Source organism: Notamacropus eugenii, chromosome 2 (genome assembly GCF_028372415.1).
Source record: "Notamacropus eugenii isolate mMacEug1 chromosome 2, mMacEug1.pri_v2, whole genome shotgun sequence".
Taxonomy (NCBI): Eukaryota; Metazoa; Chordata; class Mammalia; order Diprotodontia; family Macropodidae; genus Notamacropus; species Notamacropus eugenii.
The window spans coordinates 206,302,830-206,328,044 of NC_092873.1; the positions used below are offsets into that span (position 1 = coordinate 206,302,830).

Consider the following 25,215-nt stretch of genomic DNA (forward strand, 5'->3'; position numbering starts at 1 on the left):
GAAATATAATTTCTCCCTGGTATGAATACTTTAAGGTTAGATTAATTTCCAACTAATTTATAGAGAGGATATAACTGAATCCATGGGAGTTAATAAAATGGGGGTAATAATAATAATAACATTTACATAGAACTTTAAGGTTTGCAAATCATTTTATATGTGCTATTTCATTTGATAATTTCCTATCAATACCATTTTAAGTGTACTTTTTTGAAGTAAAGAATCTATACCAAATGGAACACTGAATATAGTCATATTTTTTTAAATGATTCATCAATTTTGCTGTATTGTTTTCTTTTAAAAATTTGTTCATCAGAAGGTAATTTCTCTGACTAGATAATGTATAAAAAAAATAGCAGAAACTCATTAGCCTAAGAAGTAGCCCACTCCTTTTTGGTCCAACTTTATTTCATTCGATTAAGGCTGAAGACATGGGACTCATGAAGTACATTATGGAAAATCAGTGGAACATGAACCAAAGAAAAGCAACATACGCCAAAGAGCCCCAATACATTGGCATGGGCACTTTGTCTTAAATGTACCTAAACATTTTTGAAATGTACTATATGCACTGATTGACTTGAAACTGTACTTTTTACAGAAGGGAAACTGATCCTAAAATTTTGGAAGGAACATTCTGTCTAGTGTCTGCCTTGGGGGGATGGTTCATTGTGAAAATGACAGTGAAGAAAGGACAATATGACATTTTGTGTGAATGGGCACATGTTTAACATTATATGGCACATTATAAAGAATAACAGGGAAAAATAGGTTGGTCTTGGGCCAAAGATCAAGCCCTTTCCAAGGTCATTTGCACATTTTGAGCATTGTGTTCAGTCTGATTGCAAGCAAAGTGATACTAATTCAGGATTTGTGAGCATCTGGAAAAAAGGGAATAGTAATCACTAAGAACCAGAATGCCCGTATTGAGAATGTCATCCCTAACTAACCCTATTCTTTTTTATTTTTTATAGAGTTATCAGACTGGTACATATAAAGGATGGCATATAGTTTGACTTGATTTTAGCAAGCCTTTCAGTAAAGTTTCTCATGTCATTTTTGTGGATGCCATCATTTTGGTTGGGGAAAGTATCGCAATTTCATTTAGAAACAAGGGTAGAAATGTAAATTGGTTTCTTAGAAATATTACCAGGTTTCTGATTAAATGGGGATAAAATAGTGGGTATCTAATTGCAATTGCTTTCTATGTGCAAAGGAAAAAGAAAAAAGAAAAGAAAGAAGAAACCCTCTGAGAAATTCCAGCAAACTGAAGTAAAAAAATAAAAAGTTGGGGAAGAAATACCTGTTTTAAGCTGGAATTCAGCGGCCCTCTGAATTTAGTATTTACAGCATTATAATAATTCATTTGATTTACCTTCTTATTCTTAACCTGAGTGGGATATTTAGCTTCATCCCCAAAATTAATAGCAAAAATAACAATGAATTTGTTAAATTTATCCATCAGATTGTATTTGTATAAAAATAATCTCCATATAATGTATGATGGGATAGCTAAGCCCTGCTTTAAAATGACAGTAAGGCTTTTTAAATTTATTTTCAACATTTTTGCCTTCTGATTGGACTAATAAGAATTTTTTAAAAGCACAGTTTGCTTAAATATGTATTTGATAAGTTATTAATTACAATGACATAGAACTGGGTTTTGATGTGGTTTTTGACTAGATCTATATCATTACTTTGGGATTATATATTATTGATGTCATATTAGATGGATGCTTATTAAGAGAAGAAGAACATCCATACAGAGGTGGTACAAACGGAGAGGAGAGTCTGGAACTTGAATAGTTTAGGCCTGAAATGATGTGCTAAAAATGTGGATACTACTGTGATATAAGGGACAATAAGGAATGGCATTTGGATGGATAGAGTAATATGGCATTCAAAGGAAATTAAAATAAGGATTCTCTTTAAAAGTTATGCTAAGGGGATATTGAGTACTGATGAGTTAAAGTCTTGGTTTTCAGCAGGTATGGTGACATTAGAAGGATCCTGGGTCATCATGAATTAAAACCCTATTTCCAAATAGTCATAACAGTGGACAAAGCTAAATTGTATACAGGGGGTATAATAGTGGTTAGGATGATCAACTATACATTTCAGAGTGGGAAGGCAACTCTCCATTAGATTATTGCATGTGGTTTGGATGGGTGGCCATTTCCTTCCCAAAAGGCTGTCTTTTACAACCTATGAACTATTTTCATGACCAGAGTTAAAAGAGAAGTCAAAGATTTTGAATTGGAAGGGACCTTCAATATTATCTGATCCAAATCCTTCATTTTATAAATGAAGGGACTAAAGCCTATGGGAATTAAATAATGTCCAAGATCATAGAGGTGGGACATTACCAGTAGGACTTGAATCCAGGGTCTCTGACTCCATAGCTTGCATTCTTTCCACTGTAACACAGATTATGCCTAAAGAAGCAGGGCAAGTTTTGGACTAGATTCAAATGAAATAGATTGTAATTCAGCATCACATTTAAGTTGCGAAGTCATTTCTATTAATATAGTGGTGATGCAACTGGTAAAACATAATAGTACCAACAAGAAAAAAAAAAACAATTGCTTTGAGCTTTGATAGATGCCTTCTCTTAGTGGAGAGTTATCCATATTACTGAGTAGGATTAGAGAATTTCACTACATTAGTAAAACAGAAACTTTCAGAGATCCTGGAAGTCACTGGGTAACTCCATGTAGACAATTATCTGTAGTCATTTTGGTAATCTGCATACCTAAACTATGAAAGATGAGTATATTCTGAACGTCATTTGCTCTGATTGTCTCTGGTAGCTATAAGTCTCTCTCTCTCTCTCTCTCTCTCTCTCTCTCTCTCTCTCTCTCTCTCTCTCTCTCTCTCTCTCTCTCTCTCTCTCTCTCTAATCTTTCTTGGATAAATTCCTTGAAAAAGGTGTCTACACTAGATTCTTCCAGTTCTTCTCCTCTCACTCATTTCAAAACCTCTGCAACCTAGTATCCAACCTCATCATTCAATTAGTTTCTTTGTTCTTTTTCTAAACTCTATTGAAAACTTGTCTTCCCAAAGAGTCCTTTCTTGGTCAACTTTCCCTCTCTGCCTCCATCTCCCTCCACTGCTAGTGCTTCTCCTTCAGGATTGCCTCCCATTTATATCATACATGTCTTATATAAAAAGTTATAGCATATTGTCTCTTTCATTAGAAATGTAATCTCCTTCAGGGCAAGAACCATGTTTTTCCCTTTCTTTGTATCCCTAGTGCTTAGCATAGTGCCTTAGACATAGTAAATGCTTAATAAATACTTGCTGACTGACTAATCAGCTAAAGTCAGTGCATAGAATTCTAATTCAAACAGAACTGTACCCTCTTTAGGATGGATTCTTCTTGTTCCATTTAAGTATTTATATAATAATTAAAGAAATAACTTAATTCTCATAACTAAATGGGGGGAGTCCTATGTGGTTATGTGTCATGCAGGGATAGAAGCTTATGGTCTTCAAGGCTTGGGTGGGGCAACGTGATTGCAAATTTGGTGTCAAAACTGGAAGGTTAATATTCTTCTACCCTGGGAGAAAACCTATTTCTGTAGTCTGTAGTAGAATATTTCAGTATAGCTGTCAACTACTGGGATAAAATGAGCTTTGTTCTAGCATGAATTTTACTCTTGGGCCTGGGGATACCTAGATTAGGAATTAGACCTAGGATTATATCTTATTATTATGTGGAAGAGTGGCCAGATAAGAGTTATGTAGTCTTTGCCGTGATGTTCCCTGAACTGGAAAAACTAGAATGGGTATGTAGAGAATGTGTCATTACACCTGGCTCAGGTTTCATACTTGCCTACACAATAAGAATAGACAGTTGGAACGTTTCCTAGGATGCCCTGGCACAGCTAGCAAAAAGTCTGCACAATTCTATGGGCCCTTAAATGTTAAATTCTAGAGCATCACAGAGATCCCTATGGCAAATACATGCTATCCAACTATTATCTGCTGTTATAGTAGGCCTACTGACACTTAATAATTCACATTTAAAAATAATAATAATGAAAGTAATAACTGATATAATAACAGTATTTTATAATATTTGAAGGTTCACAAAGTGCTTTGTCTAATATTTCTCATTTGATTCTCTCAACAATTCTGAAAGTTAGGTACTATTAATGATCTTTTTTTTACAAATGACAAAAATGAGGTTTGGAGAGTTTACATGATTTTTCTCAGGGTAACACAGTAGGAGGTGCCTGAGGTCTTTCCACACTCTACCCTTTTCACCACCTCTTTGCCTTTAAATTAAACATATGGAAGCATTGTAGTGGCTAATGAGATGCCCTAGTCAGAGAGCTAAGCTAATGTTGAAGGATGTAAGATTTATTCATCCATGTAAAAATTTAACAGAAGCTAAACTACTTGTTTCTAACTCTAGCTTCCTAGGGAAAGTAATAACATTCTTGCTACTAGGAAGATATTAACTGGAAATCTACCTTTCCCAAACTTAGTTGAACCTTAAGATTTTTGAATGGGAAAGATTCTTAGACCCTACCTAGCCCAACCTCTTTATTTTCAAATAAAATATTCAGGTTAGAAGGGGAAAATGATTAGCCGAAATGCACATACAACAAGTTAAGCACCTGAAACAGAATTTGAACTGAAGTCTAATGATTTAGAATGCTTTCCTCTAAACTGCTCCATCTATTAGTACCAGTTTTACTCTCTAAGAAATAATTCATTCTCCTTTCAAAAGAAAACTATGCAAATATTTTGAATAGTAACCATGTCTCTCAAGTCTTCATCTTCATATTAAACACCTCTGGTTCATTCATATGATCTTTCAAAGTTGGTTTTGAGTCCCCTTACTATGTCATATGGTGAGAGGACTTGCCATGACATATGGTTAAAATCTCTTTCTTTTTGTCCCAGTCTCCCAGTGTTTGATTGCTGAACCTAGCTGAATTCTACCTGCTGCCAGGTGTCTGTGATGCCAGTTGGTACTGTTTCAACCTTTGAGAATTGCTTGATTTTGGATCTTTACTGATAACCTGGCATGTCCCTACTTGGATTAATATCCCAGATCTTGAACTCTACTTCAAATTTGATCTGTAGCATTCATATCTTAGCTATATTCTCACCTTGGTTAATGTCTTGATAATTTTCAATCACCCTATATAACTACTCAAACTTTGATTAATGTATCTGTGGCTATTCACTTTGTTAAGACATATAACATTTATCTGATTCCATAGGACAACCTAACTCCTAGTTCTAGATCTTCCCCGGTCTGGTTTGTCTTGTTTTTTCCTGATTCCCAATTTTGAAAATAGGTGAAGTAGACTAAAAGATAACAGCTTGTTAGGCAGAAATAAATGAGCAAGGACTGCTAATGGCTTAAGGATTCTGCCATACATGGCACCAAACCAATTCTGAAAAGATGTCAAGCAAATTAAAGTCCTTTCTGTATGTGTAAAGCTTGTTAAGTCTGAATTGAAGGAGCTAGCCTGTCTGATTGACTGTAGCTCATTAAGCAGTCTGGTAAGCTATGGTACAGACATTTGTAGGAACCAGTAGTCCTACAAGGAAAGATATACATGCTTTTGGGTTGCACTTGTCTACATCTGGCTTCTGCTCAGAAGTAGGTCGTTGAGGATTTTTTTGTTTTTCTATTTGGTTTTCAAAATAAGGTATATTTAATTGTGATATTTTAAGGGTAGGTGTAAATATATCAAATTATAAGTGCAGAAAGACATCCCTGTGGCACTCTATTTGGCATACAGCATTGCTTCTGTCACCCATGAACGAAATTTACATGACTAAGAAAAAGAATAAGGGAACTCTCAAAGCCAAAGTTAACCTGGACAAGTAGCATTACATATAACTGGACAATTTGAACAAAGGTAACCAAACAGCATCTTGTTAGTTGCTATAATGTGGGTGAAAGTCCCTCTTTTGGAAGTATTTTAAATGAGCTAAATAAAGTGAAAGGCTATATAATTGATCAGTATTCTAACCTTTTAAAATAGATATAAAATTAAAAAATATATATTTCCAAACCTTTATTTTCTGCAGAGTTAGTTATTTAGTTGACTAAATTGTTGATTAAATATGGTGGAAATTTTAAAAACTGTGGTGATTCATAAGAACCATTCAATATCAGTACTTGGGGCAGGAATACAAAGTTCTAATATAAAATTGTTTTTAACAGAAAAATCAGTAGTTTATAGTGGGAGTAGGGGGCTGGATATATTTGGGGCAGAGTTTGTAAGAGCTTTGGTAGCATGAGATTTAGAGTTATATTCAGTAGGCCATGTCATGAAGTAACTGAAGAGATACTGATTGTACATTCCTTGCTGATAGTGTCCTGAATAATACATATAAATTGTAATTATGAATCACAGTAATATGAATATACTGCTGGGTGCTTGTATTCTTATATTTTATTTGCATATGGTATGTCATTTTAGTGGATATTTGAGATTAATTAAGAGACTGCTTGAGAGATTGAATTGTGTCATATAAAATTTCTATTATCCTACAATCCCTAATTTGCTGTTCTACACAAAATAGGCACTTAATAGCTGTGAATTGGCATGAAGTAGGTGAAGAAAATCCACCCCACGGGCAATATTTTAGAAAAACTGAGGAAAAATTGTTCTTTTTGTACAATTAATCATCATCCACATTTTCAAAGCTAATATCTCTTAATCTGAATCATAGAATATTAGAACTAGAAAGAAATTCAGAAATGGGAAAAGACAAGCAGTAGGGGAGACATCATAGCCACATTCAACTATCTGAAGGGCCATTCAGTTATCTTGTTTTTCTTGGGATAGCTTTTTTAGAGGCAGCTAAATGGTGCAGTGATTAGCTCACTGGGCCTGGAGTACAAATTTGAGCACAAATTCAGCCCCAGACACTTATTAACTGTGTACCCTGACAAAATCACTTGCCCTCTATTCACCTGTTTTTTTTTTTAATCTATAAAGTGAAAATAATACTAGCACCTACCTAAAAAGTGTTGTTTGAGGATCAGATGAGATGATAATTGTAAAGTGCCCAGCAGAGTTCCTGGCACATAGCAAGCAGTATGTAAATGCTAGCTATTATTGTTACTATTATCTTGGTCCCAAAGAACAGAAGTGAATAGAATTTGTAAAGAAACTAATGTAAGCTTTATGTTAGGAAAAATTTCCAAAGAATTAAAACTAATCATTAGTGAAATGAGTTGTTTCAAGCAAAGGTAGGATGACCACTATTTGGAGATAACGTAGATGATATTTTTGTTCATATAGTGGTTAGATTAAATGATGTCCAGTGTCCTCAAGGGTGGTTTTAAATACAATGATCTGTTATATGTTATTTTAAAAAGCTGTGATCTCACTACTGTAGCACATAAGAAACCTAAAAAATTTCATCCCAAACAGATTGATATGCAAAATGCTTCTCCCCATCTCCCAGTTGCATCTCTTCAGGTAGTTTTATAAGAGTCGATATCATCTCCAAAATAAAGTGAAAGATTGGTTGTGCCAGCTCCATCTATCAAAGTCTCATTTGTGCAAGACAGAACTTCCTACAGTAATGTATTGAATTTAAATGTGCTTCCAATGTTCAAGATCCTATTGAGTTTAATACAATTTTCCCACTTCAATTTTAAAAAATGAATTTGCAATTTTAACACTTTTTCTTTAACTTTAATTACTATTTTTAATGTATGGCCCCAGAGTCACAAAAATTTTAGTATTAGAATACTAAAAACAAAACCTTGTTAAATACCTGCACTATAAATCTTAAGGAAGATAGTTTTGTTTCTTTAATCACTGAAACAGGAAACTCAATAGCTAGAGCTCTTATGAATCCATTACACAATGCCTTGTGTTAGGAACCTTGGCTGAGATAAGTTATGGCTACGTTTTTAAAAGTACATCATTATTTTCCAACAGCATTTACCTTTTTTTGTTGAGGCAGCAGCAACTTCTACTTTGCTTCGTTCAGTTTCTGCAAATTCAGATATTCAAGGAATGAAAAATTAGTATCAGTGGTGCTAGATCAATACTTTATATTATTATAATGCAGATCAGGAATAAGCTACATAAACAGAACAGAACAGATCTCAAGACATTGGAAATCAAAGTAAGGGATAGAGAAAGCAAAGTCATAAAGTGATATTAGGTTATTCACTGATGGATTTTCATTAATAGCATGATGGAAGCGCATAATAACAAGGACTCCATGAGGTTGAAAATGGATAGGAAAGGGAAAACCACAAAGGGAAATTCATCTCACTGCTTTACTCTCACATATAATATGTTTAAAAAATACTAAGAGTGAGTAATTTCAAAAGATATCAAGAGTAGTGTCAGGAGAGTTTCTGGTTTTTTTCTTATTAGAAAGAAGAGGTCTATTGGAGTTCACTAAAACAGTCTAATATGAGTAACACACTAGATATTGTTTGTGGAAAAATGATTGGGCTATTTACTTCTTGTGAGAAAATAAATATGTATTTCTTAAAATGCCAATGGTAAAGCAAAGAATAGATTCATATTTAGATGTTGTCTGATCAAATAGTACAGAAGTGGTACTTCCATTTCCAAATTCGCTCCATTTTCTTCAGTACACCTTGAATTGCAAATTGCCACCTATGCCTTTTAGATGTGAAGTATGCCCCTACTTGTACCATCCTGTCCATGTTGTATCCTAAAACGTTCCCCTATGACCTATATATACCTCTGTGTTTGGATCTCTCTGTATACCAACCTACAGGCTTCTACTCAGATTTTGAACCCAACTAATACCTTCTTGTAATGACCTGACATGTTGAACTCTGAAATTGACTTAGTTCTCAGGAATTATGGTAAATGTGGCATCTTATCACCCTAGAGCAGCTTCCACGCCTGGTTAACTTTTTCCCCATAGTAGTCACATAACCAAGTTATTAAATTGTAAAGTACTATCTAAATGCTACTTATTATTTTAAGACGTCTTCCTGGTTACCCTTAGTCAATTTCACATTGAATTAAACGTATCTTATCTTTCACTGTGCATAATAAAGCCATTCTTAGGGAGGGATGGTTCTATGGATCAGGAATTAAAAGTTTATAAATCCTGAGGCTTTTGTGACTCTGGGGCCATACATTGGCTAACAAGTTACATTGTTACAAGTTACATTGGCTCCAAGTCAAGGCAGCTGAGGTAGGAAAGTGGGTGGACTAGATTCCACGTTTCAATTGACATCAGATGAAAGAGGGCAAAAGAAACAGATATTTCAAATTATTTTGAAATACCCTAAGTACAGACAGGAAGTACTCAGCTACACTGCTTGGCAATAATCAGGGGACTGATTTATGAGGAAGAACGTACAATATAAAACCAAGTTCCAGGACAACTAATCAGATGGAGTGGCACAGGAAGATGGCAGAAATCTAGGGGGGGTCACAATTGTCAGAGGCAGTGATGTGACAAATTTGCCCTTGGCTTGGCTGCACCATCTGTTACCAAAGCTGCCTTGCTATACCCTTCTCTATGACCGCCTGAACCACTGCAGTGGAGTTCTGAAGCTCTGATAAGTGGTTACTTTCTTATTTCTTACTGGTAATGACATCTTCTTGCCAATTAATTCTACTTTATTAGGAATGCTATGAAGTTGGTGACAAAACAGCTTCAGATCCTGGAAAGGTGTCTAGGCATGTTCAAGTCTTTCAGTCATTTGGAAATTTTGCCATGAATCATTTCTTTGTAGGTCTTTAGCTGAGGCTGATGACGCTTTGACACCACAATCTGTCTTCAGGTCTCAAGTGTATATCTGTGTGTGAGATGGGATATGAAGGAGGAAGGTAATAATTATGATTCATTATTACTGGAACAGCGTGTCTCTTGCTCAGTATGTTTCCTTGGCAGTAGAATGGGCGATGCCTTTCAAATTTTTATTGCAATTGGAAATCCTTGACTTTTTAAAGGTCTTCTTGGGAATGGGCCAATCACTTTCAAGCTTATCTTTAATCCACAGCTCTGTGCTAACTCTCTACAATTACTCATGATTTCTTGTGCATATCTTCATATGTGCAACTCCATAACATAATCGCTGCCATAAAAAGAGCTCCTCAACATTTACAGTTGAAGAAAGTTTTAGGTTTACCTCATCTAGAATAGAAGCATCCATGTAAACTGCAGCCATGCTGTTAAATTATGTATTTCCAAGTTTTTTATCTCTCCGTACCCCCACTGAACAAACAAACAAATAAGAAAGTCCCCAAAGTCAGATATTATGTACAACATCTCATGAAACGTTAGCTGTTTCTTTCTGTTTTATTTGTACATATATTAGAGCCATGATTGATGTGGAGGCAGCTATAATCCTGTAGAGAAATATAAACCCTTTTAGGCCATGAATATTTTTCAGGTTTGACCATAAATCTAATATGTAAAAGCTTGAGTAGCTAGAAACAATCTCCTCCTAAAAGCAAATTTATATCATTATAAGGAAAACAATTTCCATTTCTTGGCATCTGCCAGGTTCTTATCTAATCTTGCAAGACCAACAAATCAATTGTACTTTTTCTCCCTTTAAGTTACACATAAAATCTTTGCCCAAATCTCCACCATTTGAAAGACTGAAGAATGGCCTAGATACCAATGACAGTTCTCTCCTCTGAAGACACATATAAATTCTACAAGGAACATTAATAAAATATCTCCATCTTCCTTTAGTTAAATGTAAATGTGGTTACATTCAGGAATACAGAAGGCCCTCTAATTCTGAATACACTGCATTGCCTAGTAGTCTGAACATGGAATGTACTATTTGGCTGTGCCATGGATATTGTTGCATGACATTAGAGGGGTCATTTCAAAATATAGCACTGCAAAAGGGGGAGAAAAACACCCCACACATTGGCATTTCATAGAAGTCTACACATAAACAAATTAATGTTGAAACAAAAAAGCTCTAAAGACAAAGGTTAAGGAATTATAAACTCACAGGGAAGGCATGGATTAAGTAATTTTAAAGTATCATTCCAGTGCAACAAATGTTCATTGCAAAGAGAGACTTTCTCAGAAATTAACACAATATTATTGATTTTGCCCAAAGCAAAAGAGCTGAAACAAATAATTCAAAATAAGTTTCTACATTTATATAAAACATGCAAAGGTTTTATTCAACATACTTGATTTTACTTGTTTTTCGCTTGGGGCTGTTAAAGAAAAATGATATTCACATCAATCAACATCTTATTTTGCTTTTTTTTCATTCTTTATTTATAAGGATTGTTTTATTATTTAAAAAGACTTGATTCAAAACCCTGGGAAAAATAATTCAACAAATTAATGAAAGACATGCCGTTCTGCTATTCTCTAAAATTTTGCAATTGGAAATTTCCTAGATTCATTTAAAGTCTCACAAATTAGTCTGTCTATACAAAGTTTTCCTTCATTTCTATTTGACTACTATTACTGAATGTGTTCTGACACAGATCCATTCCTTTCTTCCTAAAACTTATTGCATATTTACATATATGGCTTGTTCTCCTCTCAAAAAAAAAAAAAAAGAAATTTTGTAACTGACCAAAGTTTGATTATTTTGGTCCTATTTTTAACATCTTAAAACTAGTGGTAGTTATGTAAGATGGAAATCTTTCTCTAAGGACAGCTAACATGAAGCAGACCTGTTGCTGAAAGAAGGCAGCAACTTTAAGAGTGAAGGAACACATAGGAAATGATAAGTGGGCCAAACCAGCTGTTTCCCTTTCTGGGTACACAAACGATATACTCTGTGTCAGGTACATAGTGTATATAATATCGGAAAGAGAAAGAATGTATTTTGCTGGAGGCTTACTCATCTGATCTACAGCGCATTAAACTGCAAGAAAGGAAGAGGAGAGAGAAATCTGTCTACATACAACTGCCAAACTGTATAGTCAAGAGAGCAACATGTATGACACAAGCAAAATCAAAATAGTGGAGTCCAATGATTTATAGGAAACAATAACTTGGAACAGAAATTACCCAAGTGGCCTTAGATATCAAAAATATATTTTAAAATATGGGAAATTAAGTGAATTAGAGATCTCAAAGTAAGATGGTAAATATTACCCAATTAGTATCATGGAGACTTGACAGAAAATGGCTCATGACTAATAAAAGAAGTGAATGAGTATTTACTTTTTTCAAAAAAAAAAGGATTTATTAGACAAAATGGTTATGGAATAGTATTGCGTATCATTGTATATTTTTACAACAAGCTATGCTTTTCTAGTTAAGGGTGTAGGTCTGGTCTTCTATTTGATTTGTTAGCAGGGATAATTCTCAGAATATAAATTTCCTCCACCAAATGCAAAATAGCAACACATAATCTTAGGGATTTCTCTAGAAAAATTATTGCTTGCCCTTGGCCACAAAGGAAATGTGTATCAGAAGCAGGATTAGAACTCAGCTTCTCTCTCATTCAACACAGGGGTCTCATGAGGCAATGCTCATCAGCTGGGAACTGTTTTAACGAGTTGTGGTATATGATTGCAAAGAAATAACTATTATGCTCTGAGAAATTACAAGAGACATAGTTTCAGAAAAACCTGGGAAGACTTATATGAATTGATACCTAGTATAATAAGTAAAAATAGGAAATTATTGTATATAGCAATAGCAGTGTTGTATTGGTGATCAACTGTGAAAGACTTAGTTTCTCTTATCAGTTCATTGATCCAAGACAATTCAAAGGACTCATGTTGAAAAATGTATCCACCAACAGAGAGAGAACTGATGAACTTTGAGTACAAATTAAACTATAATTTTTTCCTTTAATCTTTCAACATTTTTTTTTAGCATTTTTGCAACATGACTAATGTGAAACTATGTGTTGCATGATTGTACATGCATAATTTACATCATATTGCTTGCCTTATTTTAGTCCCTTAGAGGAGGGACTAAAAGGAGGGAGAAAATGTGGAATACATTTAAAAAATGAATGTACAAATAAATAGAATAAAATCACTGACTCTCTATTATGATACAATATGTAACTATATTTATAATTTGGTAATATTAAAATAATTATAAATATAAAATTAATATAATAAAATAATGTAAAATCAATATAATTATGTGATTAGATAGGTAGATATGATCTCAAAAAACGAAATCACTCAAGGGAGATAGGAGCTTTTCAAGAGCAAAGTTCTGCCTACAGCCTTACAGATGCCATCCAGCAAGTGATTAGCAATTTTTGACAAATTATGGCAGGTTATTTGCTTTTGTGAAATATCTTTAACAGTCCAACATCTCTCCCCTGTAGCAAAAAGTGCCAGATGTAGAGTAATTATAGCTTAATTTACAAATAGGGGAACACGTGGGCAAAGTAAAAACCTTGACAACAAAGAGCTTTAAAACCTAGAGGTTTAATTTAATACCTTTAACATCTAGAGATTTTATTCAATGTATCTCCTCTTAATAGTCCCTACATGCTCCTTCACAAAAGCACAAGGAAATTCATACAGCAGTCTTAGGGTCCTCAGCCCCATATGGGAGCAACTCTTGAATCAGTCACTCTCCTACCCCACCAGAAGAAGGATAATCCCTTTTAAACACATAAGGAAAAGAAGGAAAGCAGAAAAAATAATTGGGTGAGGTTTCAGTGATAAATAGAAGTATGTATAGAATGATATGTGAGGTTCCAGTTGCAAAGGTCCTTGAGAAACTTAGCTAGCACCTGTCTTGACTCCCTGGAGGGAGAGATGGAAGGGAAAGAATCCTTCCTATACCATACTCAACAAGTAATTGCTTCTACTTGAAGACCTCCAGTAAGGGGAACACACAAGAAACTATACATTTGCTATTACACAAAGGTGGTATGCAAGGTTGTTAATACAGTAAAAAGAAGAATAATTAATTTTAAAAACTACTATCAAGTAGTAGTATAAATAGTCAAGTGTTAAAGTAATATGTACGGTGCCCCAAAAGTTTAAAATTGTGTAAAGATTTCTGATATCCCTTCTACATTCTATGTCATCCAAACAATCACATCACTAGAACATATAGGTTCTTTTCCTATTTTCCCTAATCATCTTTGCAATTAACCATAGTAGTGGTCACATGGACCTAGCTGGGTTAAAGAGTGGTGGAGAACCTACAGCCTGAAGGCCACATGTGATCTTCTAGGTTCTCAAGTGCAACCCTTTGACTGAATTTTTTATTAAAAGGATTTATTCTGTAAAACTTGGACTCAGTCAAAAGGCCACACCCAAGGACCTAGATATGGCCTTCAGACCACAGACTATCCCCCCCCCCCCTCCAGTATAGGCAGTTTAATCACTCTATGGGCATAATCTCAGATTGCTCTCCAAAAGGGTTGAATTAATTCACAATTTCACCAACAATGAAGTAGTGTCTCAATTTTTCCACATCCCCTCCAATATTTATTGCTTTCCCCTTCAATCATTTAATCAATTTGATAGATATAAAATTATATCTTAAGGTTATTTTAATTTGCATTCCTCTAATCAATAATGACTTAGAGAGTTCTTTTTCATATGAATGTAAATTGTTTTGATTTCTTCATATCTTTGGACCATTTATCAATATATATAACAACTCTTTATGGTATCAAAGAATTGGAAATTGCAGAGATACTCATCAATGGGGAAATGGCTGAACAAGTTGTGGTATATGATTGTGATGAAATACTATTATAGTATAAGAAAAAACGATCTCAAAAAATGGATAGAGTTGCATGAAATAATGAAGAGTAAAATGAGAAGAACCAAGAGACCATTCTATACAGTTACAGCAATATTGTTTTAAGAACAACCTTGAGCAACTAAGTCATTCTGACAATCATAAATTAACTACAAAGGACATATGAAAGAAGATGCAATCTGCATCCAGAGAAAGAATGATAAATACAAATATGTATAGAATGATATGTATATGTATGTGCATATATATGTACATAAGTATACACATATATTCGTATCCAATGATAGCCATCTCTAGGGTGGGGGGCAGAAAAGATTTTTTTAAAAATTTACATGATAGATTTTTTTATGTATTTAAAAAGAATGGCAAGTTGTACCAAATAGACTTACAGTTTCATGTGCAATCATCTTATTGTACTGTATTATGAAAATGTTTGTTTTATTTTATAAATCAAAAATAAATAAATTTTTTAAAAATTACATAACCATACAATTTATTTATTGAATGTATACACTCTCTAATTCCTAATTCTTTGCATTTTTTTCTTGGAATAATAACTACCCATATTCTCAGTAGAATCATGATTGATTGTTTTATAGCATCTTGAAATTTTAAAAGCACTTTATTTCAAGCCCTTAGCAATTCTAAGAGGTGATACTATAGGTTTTATAATTCACATTGTACAAAGGAAGAAAACTTAAATAGTTAAGTGACTTGACCAACGTCAGAGGTAGAATTTGAACTTAGCTCTTCCTAACTTCCAGTTTATCACAAAATCCATTTTGTAATGTCTCTGAATATTTGAAGTTAGTTTCAGGCAATGCATTAAATACTAATAATGTTTTTAAAATGACTTGTATCTTTTAAGTATATTCACTATCAGTATAGAAAAATACAGCATTTCTATAGAGCAATGAGACTGATTTTCATAAAGCTTCCAAAAATCTATTTCATGACTTTATGGTTACACATTGTATGGGGTGACTCAAGTCACTATTCTGAGACTTTTTGCTTCATGGTTTATTTATTTGGTTTAAGAGTAGAAAGTTTGGAAATATGATATTCTAAGATTCTTATGGCATTGTATATGATTTTCTTTCCTGAGAGACCTATATTCAGTAAAAGACTTGAGGAAGAAAATAGCAACATGAATCTTACCAGAAGCTTCTCTTTTTGTTGATTTTGCTGTAACAAAGAATAATGAACTCATATTTAATTAGAACTTAAAGTAAACAAGTAGTGAAATTGAGAAATTAAAACATTTCAAATATTTACCTGATTCCACATGTTTGTCTTTCTTTTCTTGTTCTGAAAAAAAATTATATTGATTGCAGTGCTAGGTTTTCTCTCAAATTAAATTTATTCTAAGTATCTTCTTTATAGAAAGATATGCATATGCTTACAATGGATTATTACAAGAAATAATAAGTACATGAAAAGACTGGATCACACAATGTAGACAATTCTTCTCTGACTTCTTTCTACTTATCTTCTCCTTGAAAAATTCTTCATAAAACAAGACTACTCAATTATTTCAAATAGTAAACACTTAGAATTTGAAATACTCAGTCATAAAAGTACTCATGAAAGGCATCATTGTGGTTTGGATGTAACCATAGACTATGTGCATGAAAATGGCATCTGAAAGGTTCTCCACATGCTGAGAAGGTTTCAAACATGACCCTTTTTAAATCAAGTACCTGAAATCTGAGGACTAGTTTAGCTAAGTATTAATACTGATTGAAAAAATAGCTAAAATGTTGAATCTGATAGATTCTGCATTTTTAAAGGTGTAACAGTTTAGAACTATTGGTCAATTGAGTAACACAAAATATAATAAGGATAACTGTAAAGTTCTATAACTTCAGATATACAGAATGACCCCAGCATTGGTAGACAATAGTTTCTGTTTCACCTTAAGGTAAGTCAATAGTTTGGCATGGTCACCGAAAAAAACAATGCTCTCCTTGGCTGCATTCAAGAGAATCATAATGTCTTAAAAGAGTACTTGGGATATCCTTTTAAATTCTGGGTATCACATTTTAGGAAAGCCATAGATAAGCTAAAATGTGATTAGGATGTTGATAAGATAAGAAAACATGTTACATGAGGACTGGTTTAAGACTTAACCCAGAGAAGAGTTGATTTAGGGAAACTGGATAGCTGTCTACAAGTATTTGAAATGCTGTCATGTCAAAAAGGACTTGGATTTGTTTTACTTAGCACCCTGTAGGCAAAAATAGGAGCAAATAAAGAGTTTAGGAAAGACAGATTTAGCCTCAATGTGTGGAAATGCTTCTTAACAATTATGGCTCTCCAAAGTTGTATTAACTACCTTGGAAAGCAGCAGGTTCTCCTTTAGGGAGGTAAAGGCTAGACAACTTCTTATTGAGGTTATTGAAAAAAGGGGGAAGTTTAGATCTGGGTTAGGAAGTATAAGTTAGACAGGATGGAATCAGAAATCTAGTTCTTAGATTGGAAAATTCTGTGAGTGGCCTACCACCAGACAGTAGACCATGAAGTCATGAATTCTTTGGCCACTTACACCTATGAAACAAATAAAAATACAGAATTACCTTAAGTTCTTTAAGGCAATAAGGCATAGAAAAGGGGTGCTGGAAGTATGGTGCTAGAGAAGACTTTTGAGGGTCATTTTGATAGCAAGGAGACCAAATCAGTCAATACTTAAAGAAATTAATTCAAGCTATTCACTGGAAGGTCAAATACTGAAGCTGAAGCTTAATTACTTTGAGTACATATTGAGAAGATGGGACTCACTGGAAAAAAACACCCTGATGATGAGAAAGATTGAAGGCAAAAGGAATGAGGGTGGCAGAGGATGAGATGAATGTATAGTGTCAGGTAACAGTGAACGTGAACTTGGATAGACTTCAAGATAGAGTGGAGAATAGAAGGGCCTGGTGTTTCATGGGGTCATGATGAGCTGGACATTACTGAATGAATGAATAATAACAACAGCGTATATTAAGGGTCATAGAATTTAAGACTATATATGGCTTATTTCAGTTCTTGATATTCAAAATTTAAGACCTTTTTTTTTTTTACAATGGCAAGTTGATAGTCTGATATAGTAAAAAAAATACACCAATACTTTATATTATTACTGTAAAGAATATAAAGAAGTTTCTGCAGAATGGGAAAGTACTTCACAGATTCATCTTAGAGATCTGAATAGAGTAGTTACTCAAGTTTGTTTCCATGTGTGCTCAAAGCAGCAATTGTCAAGAAAAAACTATTTCATGAAGTTAAATTGATCATCTTGCCTTAAAGTAGTTGTAATAGCCATATATTATATAATAAGCATATATGTATATATATATATATGTATATAAACCTACCATAAAGAAAATAGTATTTGCACCAATGTCAGTCATAGTCACAGTGCTAGAACTTTAAAAGATCTTCAAGGTAACTAGTCCAACTATGTCGTTTGAGAGATTGGGAAATTGAAGCTGAGAGATGATAAGGGATATATTTACCCAACATCCCAGAGGTTCACAGGCTATCAACAGAAGAGCCAGAATTCAAGCTCAGTTTACAAAGTCAAGTAACAAGAATTTTCAGTGCTTTCTTTATGACAGATGCTTTCCAAATGCACAAAGAAAGACAAAAAAGTCAATCTTCACATTTAAGGAGTTTATATTCTAATGAGGAAACTACAGGTAAACACAATTTGGTAGACAGAAGATACATAGAGTAACTAAAAGGCATTCTGAGGGGGAAGGTCATGCGATTTCAAGTTTAGCACTCTAAGAAGCTAGGTCACACAGTGCATAGGCTGCTGGGCCTGGAGTCTGAAGAGCCGAGTTCAAATCAAGCCCCAGACACTTGCTAGCAAGTCATATGACCTGTCTTATTCATTTTATCATCTGTAAAATGGAGATAATAAAAGCATCTGCCTCTCGGGTTTTTTGTAAGATCAGATAAGATAATAATCGTAAAGCATTCTGCTCAGCATCTAGCATAAATGTTTCTTTCCTTTCTTCCCTCCTTCTTTCCACTATACCATGCTGCCTTTCAATGAAGAAACAGAGAAATTTTATGAACTTGACAAAAATAGCCAAAATAACTCAATTTATACCTTCATACCTAGAAACTATAATGCAAAGGACAGAAACTGGGGAGAATGATGAAAAATGTGTTGGAAAATATGGTTCAGAATTAAGATGTTAAAGCTGGCAAAGGCTTGCTTATCATCTACTCGGAAAATTCATGATGGCGCATCATGAATATGTACTTCAAGCAGAAGGTTAGAAGTTACTAGGAAGAGTACATGCTAAACATCAGAAGAGCTAAAATTAAACATTAAAGAAAATTAAAAACTTCTCAATCATTTCAGGATCCATTGCTAGTGTGCAATCTGGCCATGGAGGAAAAGAATGAATGAATGAAGGAAGGAAGGAATGAAGGAATGATGCATTTATTAAGTGTTTACTATCTGAAAAACACTGTGCTGAGTACTGGTGATCCAAATAGCAAGACAGTCCTTACTCACAAGGAAGGTCTTGAATATTCTTATTTTCTAATAGGGGACATAGCATATCTGGAAGATTACAGCTTCTAGTCAGATGGAATAACCTCATGGTCTTTTTAGGGTACAGCCATTAGGTGGCCCAGTGGATAGGGTGTTGGGCCTGGAGTTAGGAAGACTCATCTTTCTGAGTTCCAATCTGGCCTCAGACATTTAATAATGATGTGATCTGGACAAATCATTTAATCCAGTTTGCCTCAGTTTCCTCATCTATAAAATGAGCTGGAGAAAGAAATGGCAAACCACTCTAGTATCTTTGCCAAGAAAATCCCAAAAGGGGCCCTGAAGAGTTGGATGTGATTGAAACAACTGAACAACAACAAGAAGGCAAAAATCAAAAGAAATAGAAAAGAATCATTAACACTCTTATTACAAAAAAAAAAAAGTACTGCCAAGTACCTACTGAAAATATACTTATTTTATCTTCTGTATAAAAATTTTATGAAAACAATCTATCCATGTAGCAAAGATATCATTATCTAAAATAAGAGAAAGTTATAGACTCTTAAAAATATCAAACTACATGTATGTAGTTTAAAAATAGATTAAGTCGTATAGAGAATATAACACCCCAATATATTTATTATTTATTCAAAAATGATTTCCTAGAACAAAACAGGAATGGAAAAATTAAATGTTTTTACCAACACATTTCTTTGAAATGAATTTTGTGGCCAAAGGAAAAAAAAACAGAACATTTTAAAATGGTATGCAGTTGCTTTAAAAATAACTGCTTAAAGATTATAAATAAGGAAATCTCTTCTACTGGACTTATTCATTTCAAGTGAAAACAGTCTGTAACTTTCCATGTTCAGCATTTTGATTAGAGAAAAATACATTGCTGAGGCAAACTGAAACCTCTTAAGAGTTGAGGAAGTAAAAGACAAATCACTTGTATTTGGTTTCCAGTACAGGGGCTCCTCATGGAATCCATGTTTATTAGTGTTCTTTTTGACAATCTTCTGTTATTTTTATATGAAACAAGATGGCACTCCTTTCTCAGTTATCAAGCAGGAACTTACTAAGAAGAGCTATTGGTCTGGCGATTTATTTTATAAAATTAATTATCTGTATTACATTCTTCTTTCACACTGACATTTTGAATACCTTAAAATCATTTAAAAGGAATACTATATTATAAATAAATTGAAATTATGGTGAAGCATCATTTTAAAAATACTTGAATAAATTGTTAAAATTACAATTTACAATTTTATTTTAATGATGAAGTGTCTACTGTGTTCCAGGCAAAGTGTTAAGTGCTTTAAAACTATTATATCATTTGCTTTTGTCTACTTATTCTGCCACAGAATCAAAATAATACAGTAGTATATTGTTTTCTCTCCCTACTTGTTTGATTGCTCTTTCTTGATTTCTATAGCTGGATCTTCACCTAAGTCATGCCCATTAATCATGGATGTTTTTTAAGGATCTGACCTTGGCCCTCTTTTCTTTTCCTTCTCTACCATCTCACTTTGTAATCTCATTACTTCCCATGGATTCATTTATTATGTCTATGCCAAACATTCTCAGATCGATTTATCTAGCTGTAGCCTCTTTCTTGACTTCCAGCTTTACATCTCCAATGTCCTACTGGAGATCTCAAAATAGATGTCTCATAGATATCTTACACACTATATTTTTAAAACTGAACTCTATGTTTTCATCAAACTTTCCCATCTTCTTCCATTCATATTAATGTTGAAGGCATGACCATCCTGCCAGTCACCCAGGTTCACAACTTAGACATTATCCTGTGTCCCACACTCTCCCTAACTCCAATAGCCAATCTGTCGCAAAGTCTTGCCATTTCCACTTTTGCAACATCTCTCACATAAGTCCCTTCTTTGCTCTGACACAGCTACTACCTTGGTTCTCTTGGTGCTTGTTTACATCATCTCATGCCTGGACTATGACTGTAGCATGCTGGTTGGTCTCACTCCTACCTATTCTCTACTTAGGTGACAAAATTATCTTCCTAAAATTCATTCTTAACCATGTCACCTGCTCAAACTCTAGTGGCATATTATTGTGAAGAATACTAATTACTTGATATGACTTTTAAAGTCCTTTATCACCTGGATCCTTCCTAAATTTCCAGACTCAAACCTTATTCCTCTGTCCTGCCTCCCCTGCTTACTTTGTGATCCCCTGACATTTTACTCCTTGCTATTTCTTAGGGCAATCTATCTGTGTGATATATCATTGGATGTCTTCCATGGCTGGAAGGCTCTCCCTCCTCATGTCTGCTTCCTGTCTTCCTTCAAGAATCAGCTCAAATCTCTCCCACCTTGTAGAAAGAAGCCTTTGTGGACCCCACTTTCCCCATGTCCTCTTTCCACATCATGCCCAACTCCATTGTTTCTCTTTGTGCTTGTCTCCAATTTACTCATATCTATTTTGTATGTATATAGTTGTTCGCAAACTTTCTTCCCATTACAAGGTGAGCTCCTTGAGGAAAGGGGCTATTTTTGCCTTTCCGTGTATCTCTTGTGCTTACCACAATACTTAACACATAGTAAGCTCTTAAGAAATGTTTATTAACTGACTGACAATAACTACCTTTTCAAAACAACTACTTCCCATATAATTATAATTATACATAGGCAAAGAACTGCTTATAAAAGCTAATTTACAGGAATTATAGGGATGCCCAAACTTTACATCATTTGTTTTACTACCCCTTCACACAGTTTTTCATTTCATTCTTGCCATGCTCACATAGAGTGCCAGTAGAATAAAGCATCCTTAGAATTTCATATCAAGTGCTGAAGCAGATTTTGGCAAACAGCAAATGCAATATAAACTATTTCTGAGATTAGTCAAGTCCAAGCATAACCATTCCAAGACTATTAAGGAACCATTGTATAAAGCAAAACAAAACAAAATAAAAATAATGTAGGCGATATCTTTCAGCATATTGTAAAATAAAGCATCAAAAACTGGTGTGTTATGCGGGGTTTGTTACTGAACACATTATACAAATCGTACTTTTGAACGTCAATAAATTTGCTTTTCATTTTTTCCCTTCAATTTAATAAGACCTTTTTCTGGTAGATTGTCAAGTCCCCTTTTGAAAAGGAAAAACAAACAAAGACCTTCCTAAAAATATGAATTAAACATCGAACTGAGTAGGGAAAGTCTATCTTTGAGGATTGACCACCATCCTAATGAAACGTAGGCAAGAAAACCTGAGGCAAGAGAATCACTTTCCTTTTTAAGTGAAAGAGATTCAGCAGGAATACAGACGGTAGCTTGAAGAGCAATGGCTGTTATTCTCTGGACATCGTTTTATCAAAAACTTGAGTTCTTAAGGATGTGATTGTAAGATCAATGATTGCTTGTGAAGTTACATTTATATATGAAGCATGCAGGCTTCCCTAAAGACTATCTAGGAGCCATCGTATTCTTTCCAGAGAACAATAAATTTCACAGGCAGCAGGAAAACAAGAACTGGTGTCGTTCAGCAGATTCCTAAGAAATAGATTTTTTTTTTCAGATTTCAAGTTGTCCCCTATCTTCCCTCAGAGATGGTAGTTTATGCATGTAAAAGCATGTGGACATTCACTGGCACACAGGCGCAGACCCACACAAATTTATGGACGAATGAATCTCTTCTCCTTCACAGCTAGATTGCTCCCCCTGCCGAATTCAGAGAGTAATTACATCATTCTCTCCATGTGCTATAACAAGGGAATTTCACTCTAAAGAACTACGTCATACACAGCTCTAAAAGTTTTCTGCAGGAAAAAAGATAATGATGAAGGAGGGAACTTATATTTTCAGCGAGATATATTTAGAGTAAGCAATGACATGAAATAAAATACATTACTGGAGGTAAGCTGGCTTGCTAAAATTATATTTATATTCATGAACAGTAAGATTTAAAAAAAAAGAAATCCAGCCTACGTATTTATAGTACCTTTCTTCTGAGGGTAAAATAACTAGAAAGAGACATTGCCCAGAAGACCGAAGTCCACACTGATTTGTTGACCATTTAAAGACTCATTTAAAACTACACATTTAAACACAGGATTTTGCTTAAATGTGTTGATCCAATGCACTGATACAGGCAGAAGCTACTTACTGTACAAGGCTCAGACATGCCCCATAAAATTCCCTTAAGGGATACCCTAAGAATGTACACTAAGAGTACAACCAACAACAACTGCACTAACGGCAGTGCCTTACATATTCTCAGTCAACCTGTGGCAGTAAAATTGAAGGTGGTAATCTTAAGGCTTGTGAAAAACTAACCTACCTTCCAGGAAAAAATTGTCATCTATTTTAAAGAGAAATAACCAGTTTATTGGTAGTACGTTTTGATAATTCTAAGGCAAATATTTTGATTACTTGAGTACTATTATATCTCTGTACTTGATCATGGATGACCTGGGAAGACTTACTACTTGATTCCATGAGTCTGGGCCAAAGAGCCTGTAACCTGAGCCCTGAAGTTCACTGACATAAGCCTTGGTACCTAGAGTACCTGTCCATTCAACAAAACCCTACCTGGCTTTTACGCTTTCATTGACACAATGAGCAACTGAAACAATTGAAAAGCTGGAAGCTTCAAGAAGGCAATGTAGAGCTGCCCAGCCAAAAAGACAGCATTGACCTGGATACAGAGCAATAGCAGTGAAAAGGCGGTGTGGCACAAAAGCAGTGGTGTCATTGTCTTACGTTTTTCCTTGGAGTGCTCTGCTGAAAGAAACATGAAAGGAAAGTGAATGATAACTAACTACCTTAAACAAAACCACTAAAAAAAGACGATGAAACCCAAGTTTTCATTCTTTTTTTTTCTTTCCCTTCTCCTCTTGCTCTTTTCATGTTTCTTTCTCTTTTTTCTCCCCTCCCCCAAAGTCAAGTGATTTTTTTAAAATAGTAAGATGAAGAATTGTATTTTACCCTTATATAGTTAGCAAGGCAAAGAAGATATGATATTGTTGACAATGCCTGCTCAATATGATTACTTTTAAAAATATTTTTAATGATCCATATTTTGATCTCTTTTTAAAGAACATATGAAAGTACACACAGACACATGAGGGTATATGCCAAATAAATGAATATATTATTCCAGACAATCTTCTGGAAGGCAAAACAATACCATCTTCTAATACTGAGAGGCTCCATAGACCTTTACCTTCCCTAGTGAAACCTCATTGTCCCATCATCCAGTTCCAACTGACTCAGGACATTTATTGTCAGTTGTATGCTGACCTTAATATTTCTACCTCTGCCAGAGTTATCCCATAACCTGACTCTACTACTTTTTTGAATGGGACCATCTGCCTTGACATTATGTCCCTAGATTCTCCCGGTCTTCCAATCTGCCACTCTACTTTCTATACCTGTACGACTCAGCCTTTCTATTTGTTATGAACCGAACATAATCTGTGGTTTGAACATAATCTCTAAACCATGATCTCTCCCAATTAGATTGTGAGCTCCTAGAGAACAAATAGCAACTTTATTACTTTTCTATTTGCATCCTCAGCATTTAAAATCGTACTTTGTACCTAGTGAGCACCAAATGAATGTTTGTTCTGATTCTATTCCATAAAAATACTTCATATATAATTAATATTAGTGACTCTCATTTTATGCATGTTTTTGGTGAGTTTTCATAAAATGAGAATACTTTTAAAAAATTCAAATAATTGAGATTTAGCAGAGGTGGTTAAAAAAAAAAAGCACGATGGAATCAGAGACCTGAATTTATGTCCTAACTCTCTTTTGCCAAACATATATGGGAAAGTAATTTCCCTACTGGAGCAGGGGTGTACTGGAGTTATCTTACAGAGCCCCTTTCAGTGCTAATCACAAAATTTTTAGTGTGAGCATTTATAACTCAGAAATCAGCAAATGATACAAATCAGGGATTGATTTATTGTTTTATTGATTGCCTAGACATAAGGAAACAATAGCTAAAACATTAACAAATAATGTCAACAAGTGTTAACAAACAATAATAACTAATATTAATA

At 34.3% G+C, this 25,215-nt stretch overlaps 1 protein-coding gene across 15 annotated transcripts in view; it reads right to left on the reverse strand.

Annotated features, from left to right (window-relative positions):
• Window positions 1–25,215, reverse strand: part of TRDN (triadin) — a 561,781-nt gene that overhangs the window by 174,878 nt on the left and 361,688 nt on the right. For 8 of the 15 annotated variants that reach the window (XM_072643206.1, XM_072643202.1, XM_072643203.1 and 5 more), the window contains 5 exons: window positions 23,909–23,929; window positions 15,949–15,981; window positions 15,832–15,858; window positions 11,151–11,177; window positions 7,936–7,983 (listed from right to left, as the gene is read on the reverse strand). In XM_072643206.1, the coding sequence (XP_072499307.1) occupies window positions 7,936–7,983; window positions 11,151–11,177; window positions 15,832–15,858; window positions 15,949–15,981; window positions 23,909–23,929 (156 nt within the window). The remainder of the gene's footprint in view (window positions 1–7,935; window positions 7,984–11,150; window positions 11,178–15,831; window positions 15,859–15,948; window positions 15,982–23,908; window positions 23,930–25,215) is intronic. The other 7 variants (XM_072643208.1, XM_072643207.1, XM_072643201.1 and 4 more) reach the window with 4 other exon arrangements.